We start from the raw sequence: 16,371 nt of genomic DNA on the forward strand, positions 1-16,371 counted from the left end.
TCCTTCCCCAGCAGCCTGCCCCTATCCCTCCCTCCCTGCAGCCTAACCCTAACCAACCGCACCCCCAGCCTAAACCTAACCCTCCCTCGCAGTCTAACCCCACCTCCTCCGACCCTAAACCTACCCCGGCAGCTATGCATTTGGTTGGGATGCCGGCTGTCAGGATGCCGGCTGTCAGGATTCCGGCGTCGGTCTCCTGCGTCTTTCGGAGTTCCGGCATAGGGCTTTCAACAGGTGTCGCTATCCTGACAGCCAGCATTCTGACTGCATCCTTTTCCAAATAAGTAAGCTGATAATAACAGATACATTACATGTTTCAGGTCAATTGTCAGTAAAAATATAACATTTTTAATTAAATAATTGTCATCCTGAGAATTGCTTAATAATTAATTTATTTAGTCAGCTGATGCCAATACACTTGAAAAAGTTATACATAAATGAGTTTTTACTAAAAAATAAAAAATAATAAAATATATACATCAGGTAATGCTAAAATACAATACTGTATAATGTAGATAAGAAAATGCTATACAGTACAAATTACATAACTGTAAAATAGACATTTTAGGATTTCCACAACAAAAAGGCAGGAACTACTAAGTGGAAAGAAAACAATTACAATAATACGTAAGCAAGCTAAATGTCAACTCATGGGTGACAACGGGAGATCCTTCATTTCTTCAGTTGATCAGAACAGATACAGTATTTGAATGTATACTTTTGCATTCTTTTAAATATATACATATATACATCAAGTTAACGGCTTCCAGAGTGGAGGGCAGTATCTCAACTTTACAAAGAGGCCATATTTTCACACACGACACAGAGCAAAGATGGCGATAAATATGTTACTAAAAAGTTGCAAATAGAAGTCAATTAAAATGCTAGATCCAATACAAACAATATGATGTAGTGACATAACTACTATGGACTTATTGTTCAGTTTACATCAATGTCCAATATTAAAAATCAACTTGAAGATCGCAAAATGGCTACTGTCCTCTTACCATGGCCATATTTCAAAGAACAAGGATGAGATAAGTTCCTGAAATGAATTGTGGGTAATGCTGTAGCTTTGAGTGACATAAGTTTTTTCTTTGACCTTACAGCAGAATAGAGGTTGGGGTGTGGTTTGTAAGCAGCCCCCGAAGTGAACATATGAATATGAGGCACCCTTTTCTTATAACAACCATATAAATACAAGTGCGACCTATAGATGCCTGTGTTCGGTTCATGGCAAATGAAAGGTTGCTTTCTGTATAGTCATACTCAGAAGAGATTTTAGACTAATATGAGCCTCCAATGACTGTAATAAAGAATATGACTACAAATAACATATTATTACAAAACGCTACATAATATAAGAACGCTAAAGGTGATGTCAGACAGGACTACTTGACTTTATAGGTTTGTAGCAAAATAAAGGGACCTTGTCTTATTTCTGGTTGAGGTTATATGTCCTGAGAGGCAAGTAGAGCACTTTATTATATATACTGTATAAAGGCCACTGTATGAGTAAAGTACTAACTGATGTAATCTATTTACATTGGTCAACTGTGACAATCTACACGTGCAGGCACAGCAAGCAGGCAGACAGTTGCTTACATTGTGTAACTAAAGCTGGGCACACCATTCGATGGTGGGACCAGCAACATGGCGATGCAACATATTGCATCTACCGCAGTATGATTCACAGAATGACGGCTGTTCACCCAATATCCGGTGAACAGCTATTTATTGTATAGGTGTGCACAGTGGTGATGAGAAGGGGGGTACTCTACTCGGGCCCAGGTCTGCTGGAGAGCCCTGGCGGGGGTCAGGTCCCGCTGCCCCCCCTTCCTCGTTGCAGACAGCGGGCAGGCAGGAAGATAGGCTTACTGCTTTACCGGCTCCCCCCTCCAAAGCAGCACATGCTGCCGGTGTGTTGGGCTAGAGAGAGAGGCAGCAGTCAGCCTCTCCCTTATGTGCGGTGGGGAGGTGATCGCACCTGCCTACCACCCCCGCCATGGCGTGCGTCACCTTTGCGGCCACACATAATTAATAGTTTTGTTTTTTTGTAAAAGATGGGGCCTGGCCACACCCCCTTCCATTACCGGGGCCCTGTATAGTTGTTGTTGCCCCTGGGTGTGCATGTAGTGCAGATAAAGGAGTAATAGCTGATAAATGGTTTATAACGCTCCTGCTGTGGTCGGGATACGGGAGGTCGCATCTTAGGTGCTGCACAGCTGACCTCCTGATCCACACAGAGGAGCTGCTTACAAACACCCCACCGCCCTCTGCTGCCGCCATCTCACAGGAGGTCAGGGGGGGGGGGGGGGTAACGGCTGGTTACACACCGCTTGGCTCATCGGGAGTGTTTAATCTGATCAGCCAGGGCTTAAATAAGTGTGTACCCAGCTTAACAGAAACAGCATATCTTCAATAACTCCAAGGAGTTTCTTAGCAATATCTCTTACCAAATTAGACATTGATGTAACAAACATTACAATATTTACTCAGAAACTGTTGGAGAAAACATGCAAAAATAGTATAAACCCTGTTTGCAAAATGACAGTCTCTAGAAAATTGACATGTACAGTATGCAAATATACCTGAAGTTCATTTTAAATAATAACCACACTGGGTTTTCTTTTAATACTAGAGTGTACAAAACAAACAAAATGTCCTCTTTGCAGTCTGCAATATATCAAAGTGAGATTATAATACAAATTAATTTTAATATAATACAACTTTTCTCATAACACAAGAAAAATAACAAAAATTGTTGCATAAACGTTTCAACAGGTTCAACAAATAAAAAAAAATAGTGTTCTCTGCTATCTGCCAAAAGTTATATTACAATCACATTGTTTATTTCCTGTAAATGCCACTTTCAGAAAACATTTAATTGATCATAATTTGCAGACTATAGCAATATTCCAAACTTTATAATTAAATATTGCTATATTGCACAAGAACAATACTAACTGCATTAAAAAATACAACTGTCCGCATAGAGGATAAAAAACGATACAATATGTTGTTCATGGAAATAAAACAAAGGTAGCTAAAATGTGTTAACCTTGTAATTCTATAGGCAGATGTGGACTGCCCAAAGAGGGAGCAGTATGGCATATTTGATTAGTCAATTTGCTATACTAGCAAGATACTTCGAATATACATTTTATTTATTTCATTATCTTGATATACATTTTAGTTTTGAGCTTTAGACAACATTGCATAATACTTATTAGTTATCATTTTATTTCATGAAAATTAATTTATTATATTTGTATATGCTCTATTAATCTAGCAGCTTGCTTTCTTGTGGCTAGTGAAGGGTTCTAAAATATAAATGTTTGCGATAATATGGTACAAAAATTCAAAACTAAAGTTTCAGGAAACTGTCAAACCTCAAGATATTTGGAATGGCAAATATCTTTTTAATAGTTTCTGTATAAAGTACACAAATATGGTGCAGTCTGTGGCAACCAATCAGATTGTATTTTGACCATGCTAGTGCAAATTAAGCTAATGAAGCAAATTTGTAATTGGTTGCAATCGTTACAGTACATGTATGTTATTTGAAGTGCCTTTTTTTTTTTATCGTAAGGCTACTGATGTACATAGGGAGCCACTAAGAGCATTGAACATAGCTGGCTTCAGACCAGTTGTGTTATATAAACACAATGCTGACTGTTTATTATAGTTCAAAGAAATAGAATATATGTAGCCCTTTTAAATGTGTGTACAGATATATGTGTATTATAGTTATTTGAAACAGTTGCCCAGGAAAAAGGCGTCATGATCCGATGCAATCACCCTTTTACTTTTCAATTTTTAAACTAATACTTGAAAATTTTGTTACTATACACCTTTTTCCTGTGCAGAATCTTCCATAAATATCCCACCATTGTATCCATATACATGTAATGTTTTGGACTATTGTTTGTAAACTGTCATTATTAATTGGAATTAAAACAACTGGATTGCATCTAAAAAAGTTATGCTCAATGCAGTTGTAGGTTTAGGTATCCCCGCTAAAATTGCATTTCACTGTTTCTCTGTGGGAAAATATATTAACCCAACATTGACAAGGAAACATATTTAAGCACATTTGAATGCACACTTACTATATGTTTTATGAAATTCATAGATTGTAAAAACAGTGACTGTATCATGTAGAAAAATTTGGGCACCCTTCCAGTTGATTCATTAATCATTTAAAATCTTGATTAAACTTCTAGTGTCTACTGTTGTTTTAATGATGTAATACTGAATGGCTTACATGTCCCATTTATTTGCTGGATTTATTAATCCCTTCTGTACCACTTCCCCCACTTCACTTCTTGCCTTCGGTTCCCCTCCCACTATGTCACTTAAACTTTTAAATTAAAAGAGTATGTAATATCTATCTATCTATCTATCTATCTATCTATCTATCTATCTATCTATCTATCTATCTATCTATCTATCTAAAAACTTAAAAATTGATTGACTAGATAGGCTTAACCACTTACAGTAACTGGCATGGTCAGATCACATGCGACCATGCCACCCCACTATGTACCCCAGTTTTTGATGAGGAGATCCATTCTGCAGATGTGCATAATATAATATTTAAATATTTAAAAAAAATAATTTTTAAACTATATTATATTAAAAAATGTAAAAAACAATGCTATGAATGGTTTTGAAGGCAAAATTGTCAGTTAAGTGATTAAATTACGCCTGGGGAAAACAATCATATAGGTGAATATGTAAATATGCACCTCAGATGGTTGTGACAAGCATTTGCACCTCTAAGAAATTGACAAGTGAGATATGTATCAAACTTTAGTGAGTTATAAAGTGGAGAAGTTGCCCATTGCATCCAATCAGCTACTGTCATTTATCTATCACAGTTTACAAATTGACACAAGCTGATTGGTTGCTTTGGGCAACTTCTCAGAGGAAAAGAAAATGAAAGCAAGAAGTAAGAACCGAGAGACGAACAGATTAGACCACTTTAAGAATATCTATTTGTTTTTGTTGGTTTATTCATACCACCTTTGTAATATGCAATCATTTAATAATTATTTGATAATTTTGTTATTATTGTATTTAGATTCACTGCATACTTTGCGCATACTTTGTGCCTGTTAAATTGTAGCCCATATGTTCCTTGCCTACTTTTCAATTCACATTTTCATACTATCCTAACTGGGCAGGATTGGGTGTGGATTGGGGTGCTAGGTATATCGACGACTGCGGCTTGACGAATCCCATACACCATTATATTGTTCTCCACTTTAACTCCCTCTAAGGTTTGATACATTTCACCCAAGGACTTATAAGTATTAAAAGATAGGTGAGGGTTCTAAAACTATATCTGAATGCTCCACTGTGAAAAGATGGAAGATAAAGGGAATCTAGAAATCTGAAACTGGAGAAGCGGATTGCTGGTACATAGTACAGTGTTGCTTAAATAAAAGAAGATCTACATGGAAGCATTGTTAGAGAGAAAACTTTCCTGTGACCTCATACCAAAAGTCAGTGTCTGAAGCATGAAAATAATACATAGATAAACCAGACACTTTCTTGATCAAAGTACTATTAAAATGTTACCTATGGCCACAACCAGCAGCTACATTTGGAGAAATACTGGAGAAGAATTTAAAATATGTGACATACTAAAGTATTGGAATCACCTTCACAGTCCCCATATTATATAACTGAAAACGTGTTTGAAGATCTCAAACGGGATCAGTACGATATCCCAGCGGTCGGGATCTCGGCAGTCAGGAGACCGATGCCGGGATCCTGGCAGCGAGTGCAGCGTGTCCCCCTCGCGTGCTCGCCACGCTTCGGGCCCGGTGGTGACCGTTCCCCTCCAGGTGGTGGTGTGGACCACCACCCAAGAGGGGTAACCAGCCTGCGGTCAGGACTCCGACTGCCGGTATTTCAGCTGATGTCAGGATTCCGGCGTCAGTTTCCTGACCGCCGGGATCCCGACAGGCGGTAAATTGACTGCCTGCCTCTCAAACATGGAGTGCAAGTTATGAGACCTGTGGATAGTTCTAAGCTTAAATGTTTCTGCAAGAAAGACTGGAAAGCATTCCTGAGGCAAACATAGATATAAGCTTAGCAGGATACACAAATTTGAAGCTGTGATTTCAGTGAGTACTGTCTGACAGGATGCCCAAACTTTTTGTTCTTGCCACATGCACAGTTTTATTTCTTTCCATATACTAAATTCAGCAAACAGCTATGCATGAAAATGTGCAGAAATATGTCATGTTCAAGTTTGTACCTTATTGAGGCTTAGGGCCTGATTCAGAGATGTTCACGAACCCAATTGCGTTCTGTGCATGTGCAGCCCTCCGTCTGCGAGTACGCTAGCTGTGTCTTCCAGCCGCAGCTTGATTGACAAGCTGCGACAATTGGAAGGTGGAAAGGGAGGGTTCCTGGCAAGCGTTCCCGGAAACGGGACCCCGGTAGGGCCAGGATCTGCGTGGCTGCGTGCATATTTCCTGGCATCGCAAGCTGCCAGGAACTGGTCAGGTTGAGTAAACCTCAGCTTACACAGCCTGGCAAAACCTGCATCCATTGCAATCGGTGGTCCAAAGCAGCGTCTATGGATGCTGCACTCGGATTGCAAATGCAATGCAGGTGGTGTCTATTTCATATAGACACCTCCCGCTGCATTTGCATTTTGATGGACGGAATTGCAAAGCTGCTTGTGCGCTGCTCTCTGAATCAGGACCTTAATTATTTTCACTTACAAACTCAGTGATACATGCAATATGACCAGGGAGTCCAAACCTGGCACCATTTACACAGGACAAAAGAAATATAAGGAAATACAAAATGGAAACACTACACTGAAACAGCTGTGTGTGATAATACTGTTATCACATCTTTATATCATCATACTATTTACATTTTAACATAAAAAGGCATACCAGCTACAGCTCTGTCAATTATTTAAAAACAAAACAAAAGAAAAACATAGTAAGAAAGTATATAAAAAAGAGAACCCTTGCCATCCTGTAGAATACATAAAAAAAATGTTTTTGTTACCAAGAACAAAACAGAAGCAAATTAATTCCACAGGCTGCTACAAATTGTAAAACTAGGCATTTTGCCTTAATTTGGCTCCCTCAACCAATACAGAATTTTGAGCAAGAACAATGAATTTCCCTCCAAAAATCTATATCCCTGTAATACTTTAACCAAAAATTTGTATTTTTCGGATCTATCATAGCTTACTGTACTTTTTGTCAAAATGTAATGCCAACCCCTTAGTGGAACAGTACTCTGATTGAGCACATCTGGCAGTGAAGGGGTTAAATGGAAAAATCCCATATAAATTCTAAAATTGGCAAAGGAATTACCTGGAATACTGCAGTTTAATAGAAAAACCCCATTCCGAGGTCATCTATCAGAGTATAGCATGTATGCGTAGTAGTAGGACCTGGTCGACCTGGTCAACAAAGTAATAATTTCATATAAAAATCTATTTTTACTATGATTATACAGCAAGTATTTGGGCAAATCATACTGTGTGTGTGTGTGTGTATATATATATATATATATATATACACACACGATTACACGTGTCTCATATTTCTATACATTTTATAGCAGCTATATCTAAATCAGCAAATAAAAATATGCATCAGAGCTCTAAGAAAAAACAGATGAAATCATCACATAAAAAAAAGTTTAAATAAGTGTGTTGAAAAATAGTAGCAAATGGAATTCCTAAATAAGATACAAACATTTGCATGTTGGAGATTATAGGCAGTGGGTGAGTTATGGTGGAATCATCAAAAGCCATTTTGGCAAAAATACCTTCTGGTTCTCGTCATTACTCTACAGTCTTTCCCCGACAGTAAAAATATTTGTATCTCCAAAAGACACTGCTGGAGTTCATTTAATGGAACTGTCCTGTAGAAATAGTCTCTCCAGTTATCGGTAACCATTATGTCACACATAATGGGCTCTTCAAATAGTACAATATTATGGGAACCACTAAGAGAACACCATAAACACAGTGCAACAATTCTCTTTCTTGCCCTACCGTCTATCCTTATGGCTAAAAGAAAAGAGTTTTGCAGTAGCGACACAATGAAACTCATTGTGCAATGCAACTCATCTCCTTTGTTGTTTCCAAATGGTGACCAAGACTTTTTCACCAGAAGATGGACGTCCTGAAGTCATCAAGCCTAGGAGACTCTTGTCCTTATCTTCCACATATGTAGACCAAAATCAGATTTACTGAGTTGTATCCAGCTTCACTTTTTGGCAATTAGCCATGGAGTCTGACCCTTAAAGTACCAAATAAAGGTGCTTTTGTGAGTAAGCTTTTGAAAATAAAGCAGCACTGACAAGGTTTTATACCAGGCATAATCAAAATTTGGTACTATTACTATTATACTTTGGCAATTAGACAATTACTTTTTAATCTTTTTGAAAATAGTTGAAATTTATGAATTGTTATGTGGTAATCTTTACAATTCAAACTGAGGTAGTAATACAGTGTGTGTGTAATTGTGTTATTAAATTGATGACCCTTTGTATGCCACTCATTATTTAGGTCACTATAACATGCAAAATAAACATAAGAAACTTTTACTACATAAATGAAACTATTTTGTTTTTGACTTGGGTCACAGCTGATATCTATTTATTTAGGGTTTATTTTATTTTATCTTTTTTGGACTATTATAGCCAGCCATATAGGATAGCCTTTGAAATCAGCAATATATAGTTACAATTGCTCTGGCCGGCTAACAATATATTACTATTTAACATACCAAAAGATGAGATACAATATAATATAAATATAATACAAATGTATGCATAATAAAAATAAACCAAAAGGTTCAAATATGCTTAAATGCACACATTACAACATATTTTTATGACTGTCCTCATTTACGATAAATCCAGACTTCTTAGAGAAGTATCTCCAAATAATAAACTGTGTGTTAGTAGCCTGAATGGCATCATATTGCTTGGGACATTATAATTTCTCAGAAAATAGAGGCACAATTAATATTTTTTTTGCATTTTGACCAAATTTATATAATATTACACTGACTATTATTCTAGAAAGAAAAAATATAATATATAGAATATATATATATTACTACATCCATTGGTTTCTTGGTTAATACATTGATAAATAAGGGTTTTACATAGTGCAATGTGAAATTTACGAGAGAAAAAAGAATGCAAATTTCTCTTATGTTCGTGTCTTTGAACATCCTTTCAGAATGTAATTAAAAGACCTTGGGCTTTTAACACCAGATATTATGTTAAACTTTATTGTTTATTGTTTGTGGATTTGCAATAACTAAATTATCTAAATGCATTTGTGATCAATCCCTAGCATAGTATCCCTTACGTAAGAATGCAAAAATTGAGATTGTAAAGTATTTCCTCTTTTTGTAGATTTACAAGAATAATATATGTTGCAGTTCATCAGCATTCTAGAACACGTGGTAATAACAATGTAAGAGCTGCTTTGTACAGGTCAAAAAAATGGACGTAAATTTGAAGTACAGTAATACAGGGCATAACCATGCGTAACACGCAGAAATCACAATATAATAAAACCAAGCAAGCAATCTTTAAAAACACCATAGTTTTGGAGTAGCATTTATGTACTTTGGTTATCCCAAGACCTCAGAGCAAACTAAAATCCGCACCGTCTACATGACAGATGGTTTTAATTTTGTACAAAGATTGTTCAATCCAGTTACACAGTGCTTTTGTTCAGAGTCAGGGTTTATCACGCACCTTTAAAACAAAGATCTTTTAAAAATGACCCAGCTAAGAAGGGGTTAGACTGTAAATTATGGCTGGACAATATAGGGAAGGTTGGTGACTGATACATTTAACATTACAAACATAAAAAAAGAGATCTGAATTTTGGATTTTGCTTGCCTGAAATGTAATGTTATATTATATTATTATTATTTTTATTTTATTTTATCTTACCCTTCTATGGGCTGCTGTATTAAAATCATAGCTTACAGAAATTAGAGAAATTTTACAGTGACATTAAATAAATGTATTCATGTTAAATACCATTGGTGTGAAACAATGTATTTTTATTAACCATCATACTCAGGAAAACGGCCATAATTTTTCTGATGTACTTTTGGCACCAAAGTATAATAACTTAAAAAGCGGTATTTAATAACTGTGCACAAATATCATGCAAATACAGCAGCAATTTTTTTCACAAATATTAGAAAAGCAACAAAAAAAATATACACAAATGGTTCAAAAACGAGGAAACCTTTTAGTATTTCTGTACAAAATGCAAAAAGTTTGGTGTGTCTTTTTTTCTATGGAACACTGTATAAAAATAAATATTCTATGTACAGACACACAGGACAATCCCAGGTTAGAACGATCACTGCAAAAGAAAACATAAACGTGGGTTAGTTTTGAAATCCTAGAACTTGGGTGGTGAGTTCAAGGAGAAAAAGAGAACATTTGAAGTTATGGATGGAGGTAACAAAGATCTGGTACAAATCAAGTATGGAAAGAGGTAAAGAAAAAACTGACAACTGGTGATTTTTAGGGATGACTCTAATAAGGGTGGTATTCAATTCTTTTCACCCCTTTTCACACCCGTTCTGTTTCTGCTGACGAGTGTGGTTTCATCAGTTCAACTTGCTACCCCCAGGGGTAGCGAGACGCCCAACCCTTTACGCAGCTAAATCTGATTACTATGGGTGCGATATGTGCAATAGCGGGGATCACTTTAGAAAGGAGATTGGGCGTGATATATAATTTGAATACCACCCTAAGAATGCAACATTAGCTGAAAATGTCATTGGTGACAACTGGGGAGGATATACCAGTAAACACTGGGTAAAAAGGCTTGAGGTGCATTGATATTGCAACCTTGTGGGTGTTAGCTACAGTAATGTATTAAGCCCAGATTTTCAGATAATGAGATATGGACAATTTGTGATTAAGTCAACTTTATAGCTATGCCACAGCAATACTTTATCACTAACGAGGGACAGGGAAACCAGGAAGTTACAGATACAAAGTATTGGAAACCTCAGGTAACATTAACATCCAGAATCTATCCAATCACAAATGAATATGCATTTTTTTAATACTGTTTAATTAATAATAACTGAAGAATTAATTAATTTTGCCTTCATCCTAATTGGCATGTGACAATTTTGCAGAATGTTGGCGTTGTGCCATTTAAAGCGATTAATAAAGAGACATTGTCCTTAAATGAGCACAAAAATTAGAACATCTAATTTTTGTAATTCATGTGTACTTTGTGAGAAAACTGTCCTTCTATGATTCCTCTATAATGTTATCTGGTGTTCTGCTTGTTGCATCTTGAAAATATGTAGATGCATAAGAAATGTAGTGTTCCAAAACTTCCTCACAGCATAGTGTTGTATGGGCCTAATTCACCATGGGTTGTAATTGTGCGACAAATCGCACAACTACAACCCTTTTCTCTAACATGCAGGTGGACGCCCAGCACAGGGCAAGTCTGCTCCACATACCGGGACCTGCCCCCCCTGCTAACATGCAAGCGCATTGCTATAGAGTGATACATTTGCATGATTAGGGTTGCCCCTTGCCTATGCAGCCTAGCTGTGAAGACAATCGGAGAGCATCCATATTTTGGGTTGCAGCAGCTGTATGTGGCGTCACGCAGCCACCGCAGGCTGCCCCACAAACAGTACAAACACGCCTGCATTGTCTGGACTGCACCCCGGAACCAGTGCACCGATGCCCATAAAACATGGCGTTGACGCTCCATCATTGTACCCCACCAGTTCTTAAATTGCGATCGTGCGCAATCACAGTTTAAGACCTCACGCATGCGCACAAAGCCGTGCGCGCAGGCTCAGAAGTGCGAAAATCATCAAATAGCGATTTGCACACTTCTGCGGGGTTAGCTGAATTAGCCCCTATGTAATTAATGAACATTCCTATACAACTTTACTGTCTTGTATCAAGCATGTAGAGTGTCGGAAATTGACACTAGACAAATACTTTTAGAACATGTTAATGGGTCAATTCTCTAAAAATGTGGACTTAATTATTAGCCTTTCCTTGTTTTGAGTTAAGCAGTGCTTTGCTTGGGAAATTAGCAAATATTTTGCTGGTCCCGTGCCCTTTTTCGTTCTGCAACTGTACACTTGAACGAAAATCACTACTACTGAAAAGATTACTATGCAGCCTTTGAAGCCATCTTCAGCTATTTATATTTCCCATGGTCTAAGACTATTACCTACTGTACAAAATAATTGTGTTTGTGCAAATTGGAAAGTAAAACTAGCCAATTTACAAGAGTCTGTCATCCTCAATAAATGTAATCTGGCCCTTGCGTTACATAGACTCTTTTCAGAAAATGGTTCAATCAAAATTCTGCTATTCTGTCAGATTTAGTGTAAACAGATTACTGGCGTCAACATGCACTTCTGAAATACATGAAGCCAGGGCAAGATCTGATTTTTTTAGGCATAATAAAAGTTCTAGGGAGGTGAGAAATCTATAACTGTAAAAAGCAAAATTAACCTTTGTGATCATTATTTATATTAAAAAAGAATCACCACAATAAATGATAATCTTCCTTTCAAATTTATTGTAAGGGACCTAGTGTAACAAAGCCCATATTTAGTATAAGACACATCCCAGGATGTATTATGTAGTGTGCTGAAAATCTGCACTTTTCTCAGACCCACACTCAGGGCTGCCATCAGAATTTGTGGGTCCGGGACTGACATACCTCTGACACTGACACCCTCACTTCTATAGATTGCCAGACATGGTCAGTCACAGGGGGTTATGTATGAAAGCTTGGAGATAGAGTGGAGAGAGATAAACTAACAACCAATCAGCTCCTGTCATTTTTCAAACACAGTCTGTAAGATGACAGTTAGGAGCTGATTGGTTGGTACTTTATCTCCATCCACTTTATCACTCTCCAAGCTTTGATGAATATCCACCATTGTCACACACAATCAGAATTAAAGCTATCTGCTCTCTGTCTGCTCCTCTTTCTGCAGTATCCACAGCTGAGAGCTATCATTTTGTCTAGTATAAATACAGATGTAGCCACACTCATCTATCCTCCATGTGGCATGTAGTGGGAAAAACTAGTCACATTACGTTTGCCTGCGCCTTGTCTTAGTGTGGCGTATTCAGTCACTGTGTAATGAATTGAGTCTCCGGAGGGTGCAATACTGGTGTTCGTCCACCAAGTGTCACTTTTGAAAACCACCACTGCGCATGTGTGAAGTCTCTATTGTAAAGTCAAACAATGCTTCTAGTTTAAGAACTACTTTTTTTAGATGATCCCTACAAGTAGAAATGTGAACACAGAAAATGATTTGATCAGTGTCTCCAACGCACACAACGAAAAGCACAGTTCAGAGTTTTACACAGCTCTCTAAAAGTAAATAATAAGAATTTACTTACCGATAATTCTATTTCTCGTAGTCCGTAGTGGATGCTGGGGACTCCGTCAGGACCATGGGGAATAGCGGCTCCGCAGGAGACAGGGCACAAAAGTAAAAGCTTTAGGATCAGGTGGTGTGCACTGGCTCCTCCCCCTATGACCCTCCTCCAAGCCTCAGTTAGGATACTGTGCCCGGACGAGCGTACACAATAAGGAAGGATTTTGAATCCCGGGTAAGACTCATACCAGCCACACCAATCACACTGTACAACCTGTGATCTGAACCCAGTTAACAGCATGATAACAGCGGAGCCTCTGAAAAGATGGCTCACAACAATAATAACCCGATTTTTGTAACAATAACTATGTACAAGTATTGCAGACAATCCGCACTTGGGATGGGCGCCCAGCATCCACTACGGACTACGAGAAATAGAATTATCGGTAAGTAAATTCTTATTTTCTCTGACGTCCTAAGTGGATGCTGGGGACTCCGTCAGGACCATGGGGATTATACCAAAGCTCCCAAACGGGCGGGAGAGTGCGGATGACTCTGCAGCACCGAGTGAGAGAACTCCAGGTCCTCCTCAGCCAGGGTGTGCCCCTGACCAAGTAGCAGCTCGGCAAAGTTGTAAAGCCGAGACCCCTCGGGCAGCCGCCCAAGATGAGCCCACCGTCCTTGTGGAATGGGCATTTACATATTTTGGCTGTGGCAGGCCTGCCACAGAATGTGCAAGCTGAATTGTACTACACATCCAACTAGCAATCGTCTGCTTAGAAGCAAGAGCACCCAGTTTGTTGGGTGCATACAGGATAACAGCAAGTCAGTTTTCCTGACTCCAGCCGTCCTGGAAACCTATATTTTCAGGGCCCTGACAACATCTAGCAACTTGGAGTCCTCCAAGTCCCTAGTAGCCGCAGGTACCACAATAAGCTGGTTCAGGTGAAACGCTGACACCACCTTAGGGAGAAACTGGGGACGAGTCCGCAGCTCTGCCCTGTCCGAATGGACAATCAGATATGGGCTTTTGTGAGACAAAGCCGCCAATTCTGACACTCGCCTGGCCGAGGCCAGGGCCAACATCATGGTCACTTTCCATGTGAGATATTTCAAATCCACAGATTTGAGCGGTTTAAACCAATGTGATTTGAGGAATCCCAGAACTACGTTGAGATCCCACAGTGCCACTGGAGGCACAAAAGGGGGTTGTATATGCAGTACTCCCTTGACAAACTTCTGGACTTCAGGAACTGAAGCCAATTCTTTCTGGTAGAAAATCGACAGGGCCGAAATTTGAACCTTAATGGACCCCAATTTGAGGCCCATAGACACTCCTGTTTGCAGGAAATGCAGGAATCGACCGAGTTGAAATTTCTTCGTGGGGCCTTCCTGGCCTCACACCACGCAACATATTTTCGCCACATGTGGTGATAATGTTGTGCGGTCACCTCCTTCCTGGCTTTGACCAGGGTAGGAATGACCTCTTCCGGAATGCCTTTTTCCCTTAGGATCCGGCGTTCAACCGCCATGCCGTCAAACACAGCCGCGGTAAGTCTTGGAACAGACATGGTACTTGCTGAAGCAAGTCCCTTCTTAGCGGCAGAGGCCATGAGTCCTCTGTGAGCATCTCTTGAAGTTCCGGGTACCAAGTCCTTCTTGGCCAATCCGGAGCCACGAGTATAGTTCTTACTCCTCTACGTCTTATAATTCTCAGTACCTTAGGTATGAGAAGCAGAGGAGGGAACACATACACCGACTGGTACACCCACGGTGTTACCAGAACGTCCACAGCTATTGCCTGAGGGTCTCTTGACCTGGCGCAATACCTGTCCAGTTTTTTTGTTCAGGCGGGACGCCATCATGTCCACCTTTGGTCTTTCCCAACGGTTCACAATCATGTGGAAGACTTCCCGATGAAGTCCCCACTCTCCCGGGTGGAGGTCGTGCTGAGGAAGTCTGCTTCCCAGTTGTCCACTCCCGGAATGAACACTGCTGACAGTGCTATCACATGATTTTCCGCCCAGCGAAGAATCCTTGCAGTTTCTGCCATTGTCCTCCTGCTTCTTGTGCCGCCCTGTCTGTTTACGTGGGCGACTGCCGTGATGTTGTCCCACTGGATCAATACCGGCTGACCTTGAAGCAGAGGTCTTGCTAAGCTTAGAGCATTGTAAATTGCTCTTAGCTCCAGTATATTTATGTGGAGAGAAGTCTCCAGACTTGATCACACTCCCTGGAAATTTTTTCCTTGTGTGACTGCTCCCCAGCCTTTCAGGCTGGCATCCGTGGTCACCAGGACCCAGTCCTGAATGCCGAATCTGTGGCCCTTTAGTAGATGAGCACTCTGCAGCCACCACAGAAGAGACACCCTTGTCCTTGGAGACAGGGTTATCCGCTGATGCATCTGAAGATGCGATCCGGACCATTTTCCCAGCAGATCCCACTGAAAAGTTCTTGCGTGAAATCTGCCGAATGGAATCGCTTCGTAAGAAGCCACCATTTTTCCCAGGACCCTTGTGCAATGATGCACTGACACTTTTCCTGGTTTTAGGAGGTTCCTGACTAGCTCGGATAACTCCCTGGCTTTCTCCTCCGGGAGAAACACCTTTTTCTGGACTGTGTCCAGAATCATCCCTAGGAACAGCAGACGTGTCGTCGGAGACAGCTGCGATTTTGGAATATTTAGAATCCACCCGTGCTGTCGTAGAACTACTTGAGATAGTGCTACTCCGACCTCCAACTGTTCTCTGGACCTTGCCCTTATCAGGAGATCGTCCAAGTAAGGGATAATTAAGACGCCTTTTCTTTGAAGAAGAATCATCATTTCGGCCATTACCTTGGTAAAGACCCGGGGTGCCGTGGACAATCCAAACGGCAGCGTCTGAAACTGATAGTGACAGTTTTGTACCACGAACCTGAGGTACCCTTGGTGAGAAGGGCAAATTGGGAC

The 16,371-nt window shown here is 39.6% G+C and overlaps 1 protein-coding gene across 1 annotated transcript in view; it reads right to left on the reverse strand.

Moving 5' to 3' along the window:
* Positions 1–375: 375 nt before the first annotated feature.
* The window catches only part of LOC135056328 (collagen alpha-1(XIII) chain-like), a 220,543-nt gene continuing 204,547 nt past the window's right edge, over positions 376–16,371 (reverse strand). The window contains exon 38 of the mRNA XM_063961321.1: positions 376–8,291. Coding sequence (XP_063817391.1) covers positions 8,259–8,291 — 33 coding nt within the window. The 3' untranslated portion in view covers positions 376–8,258. The remainder of the gene's footprint in view (positions 8,292–16,371) is intronic.

The sequence above is a fragment of the Pseudophryne corroboree genome, chromosome 3, assembly GCF_028390025.1.
Source record: "Pseudophryne corroboree isolate aPseCor3 chromosome 3, aPseCor3.hap2, whole genome shotgun sequence".
NCBI classification, from domain to species: Eukaryota; Metazoa; Chordata; class Amphibia; order Anura; family Myobatrachidae; genus Pseudophryne; species Pseudophryne corroboree.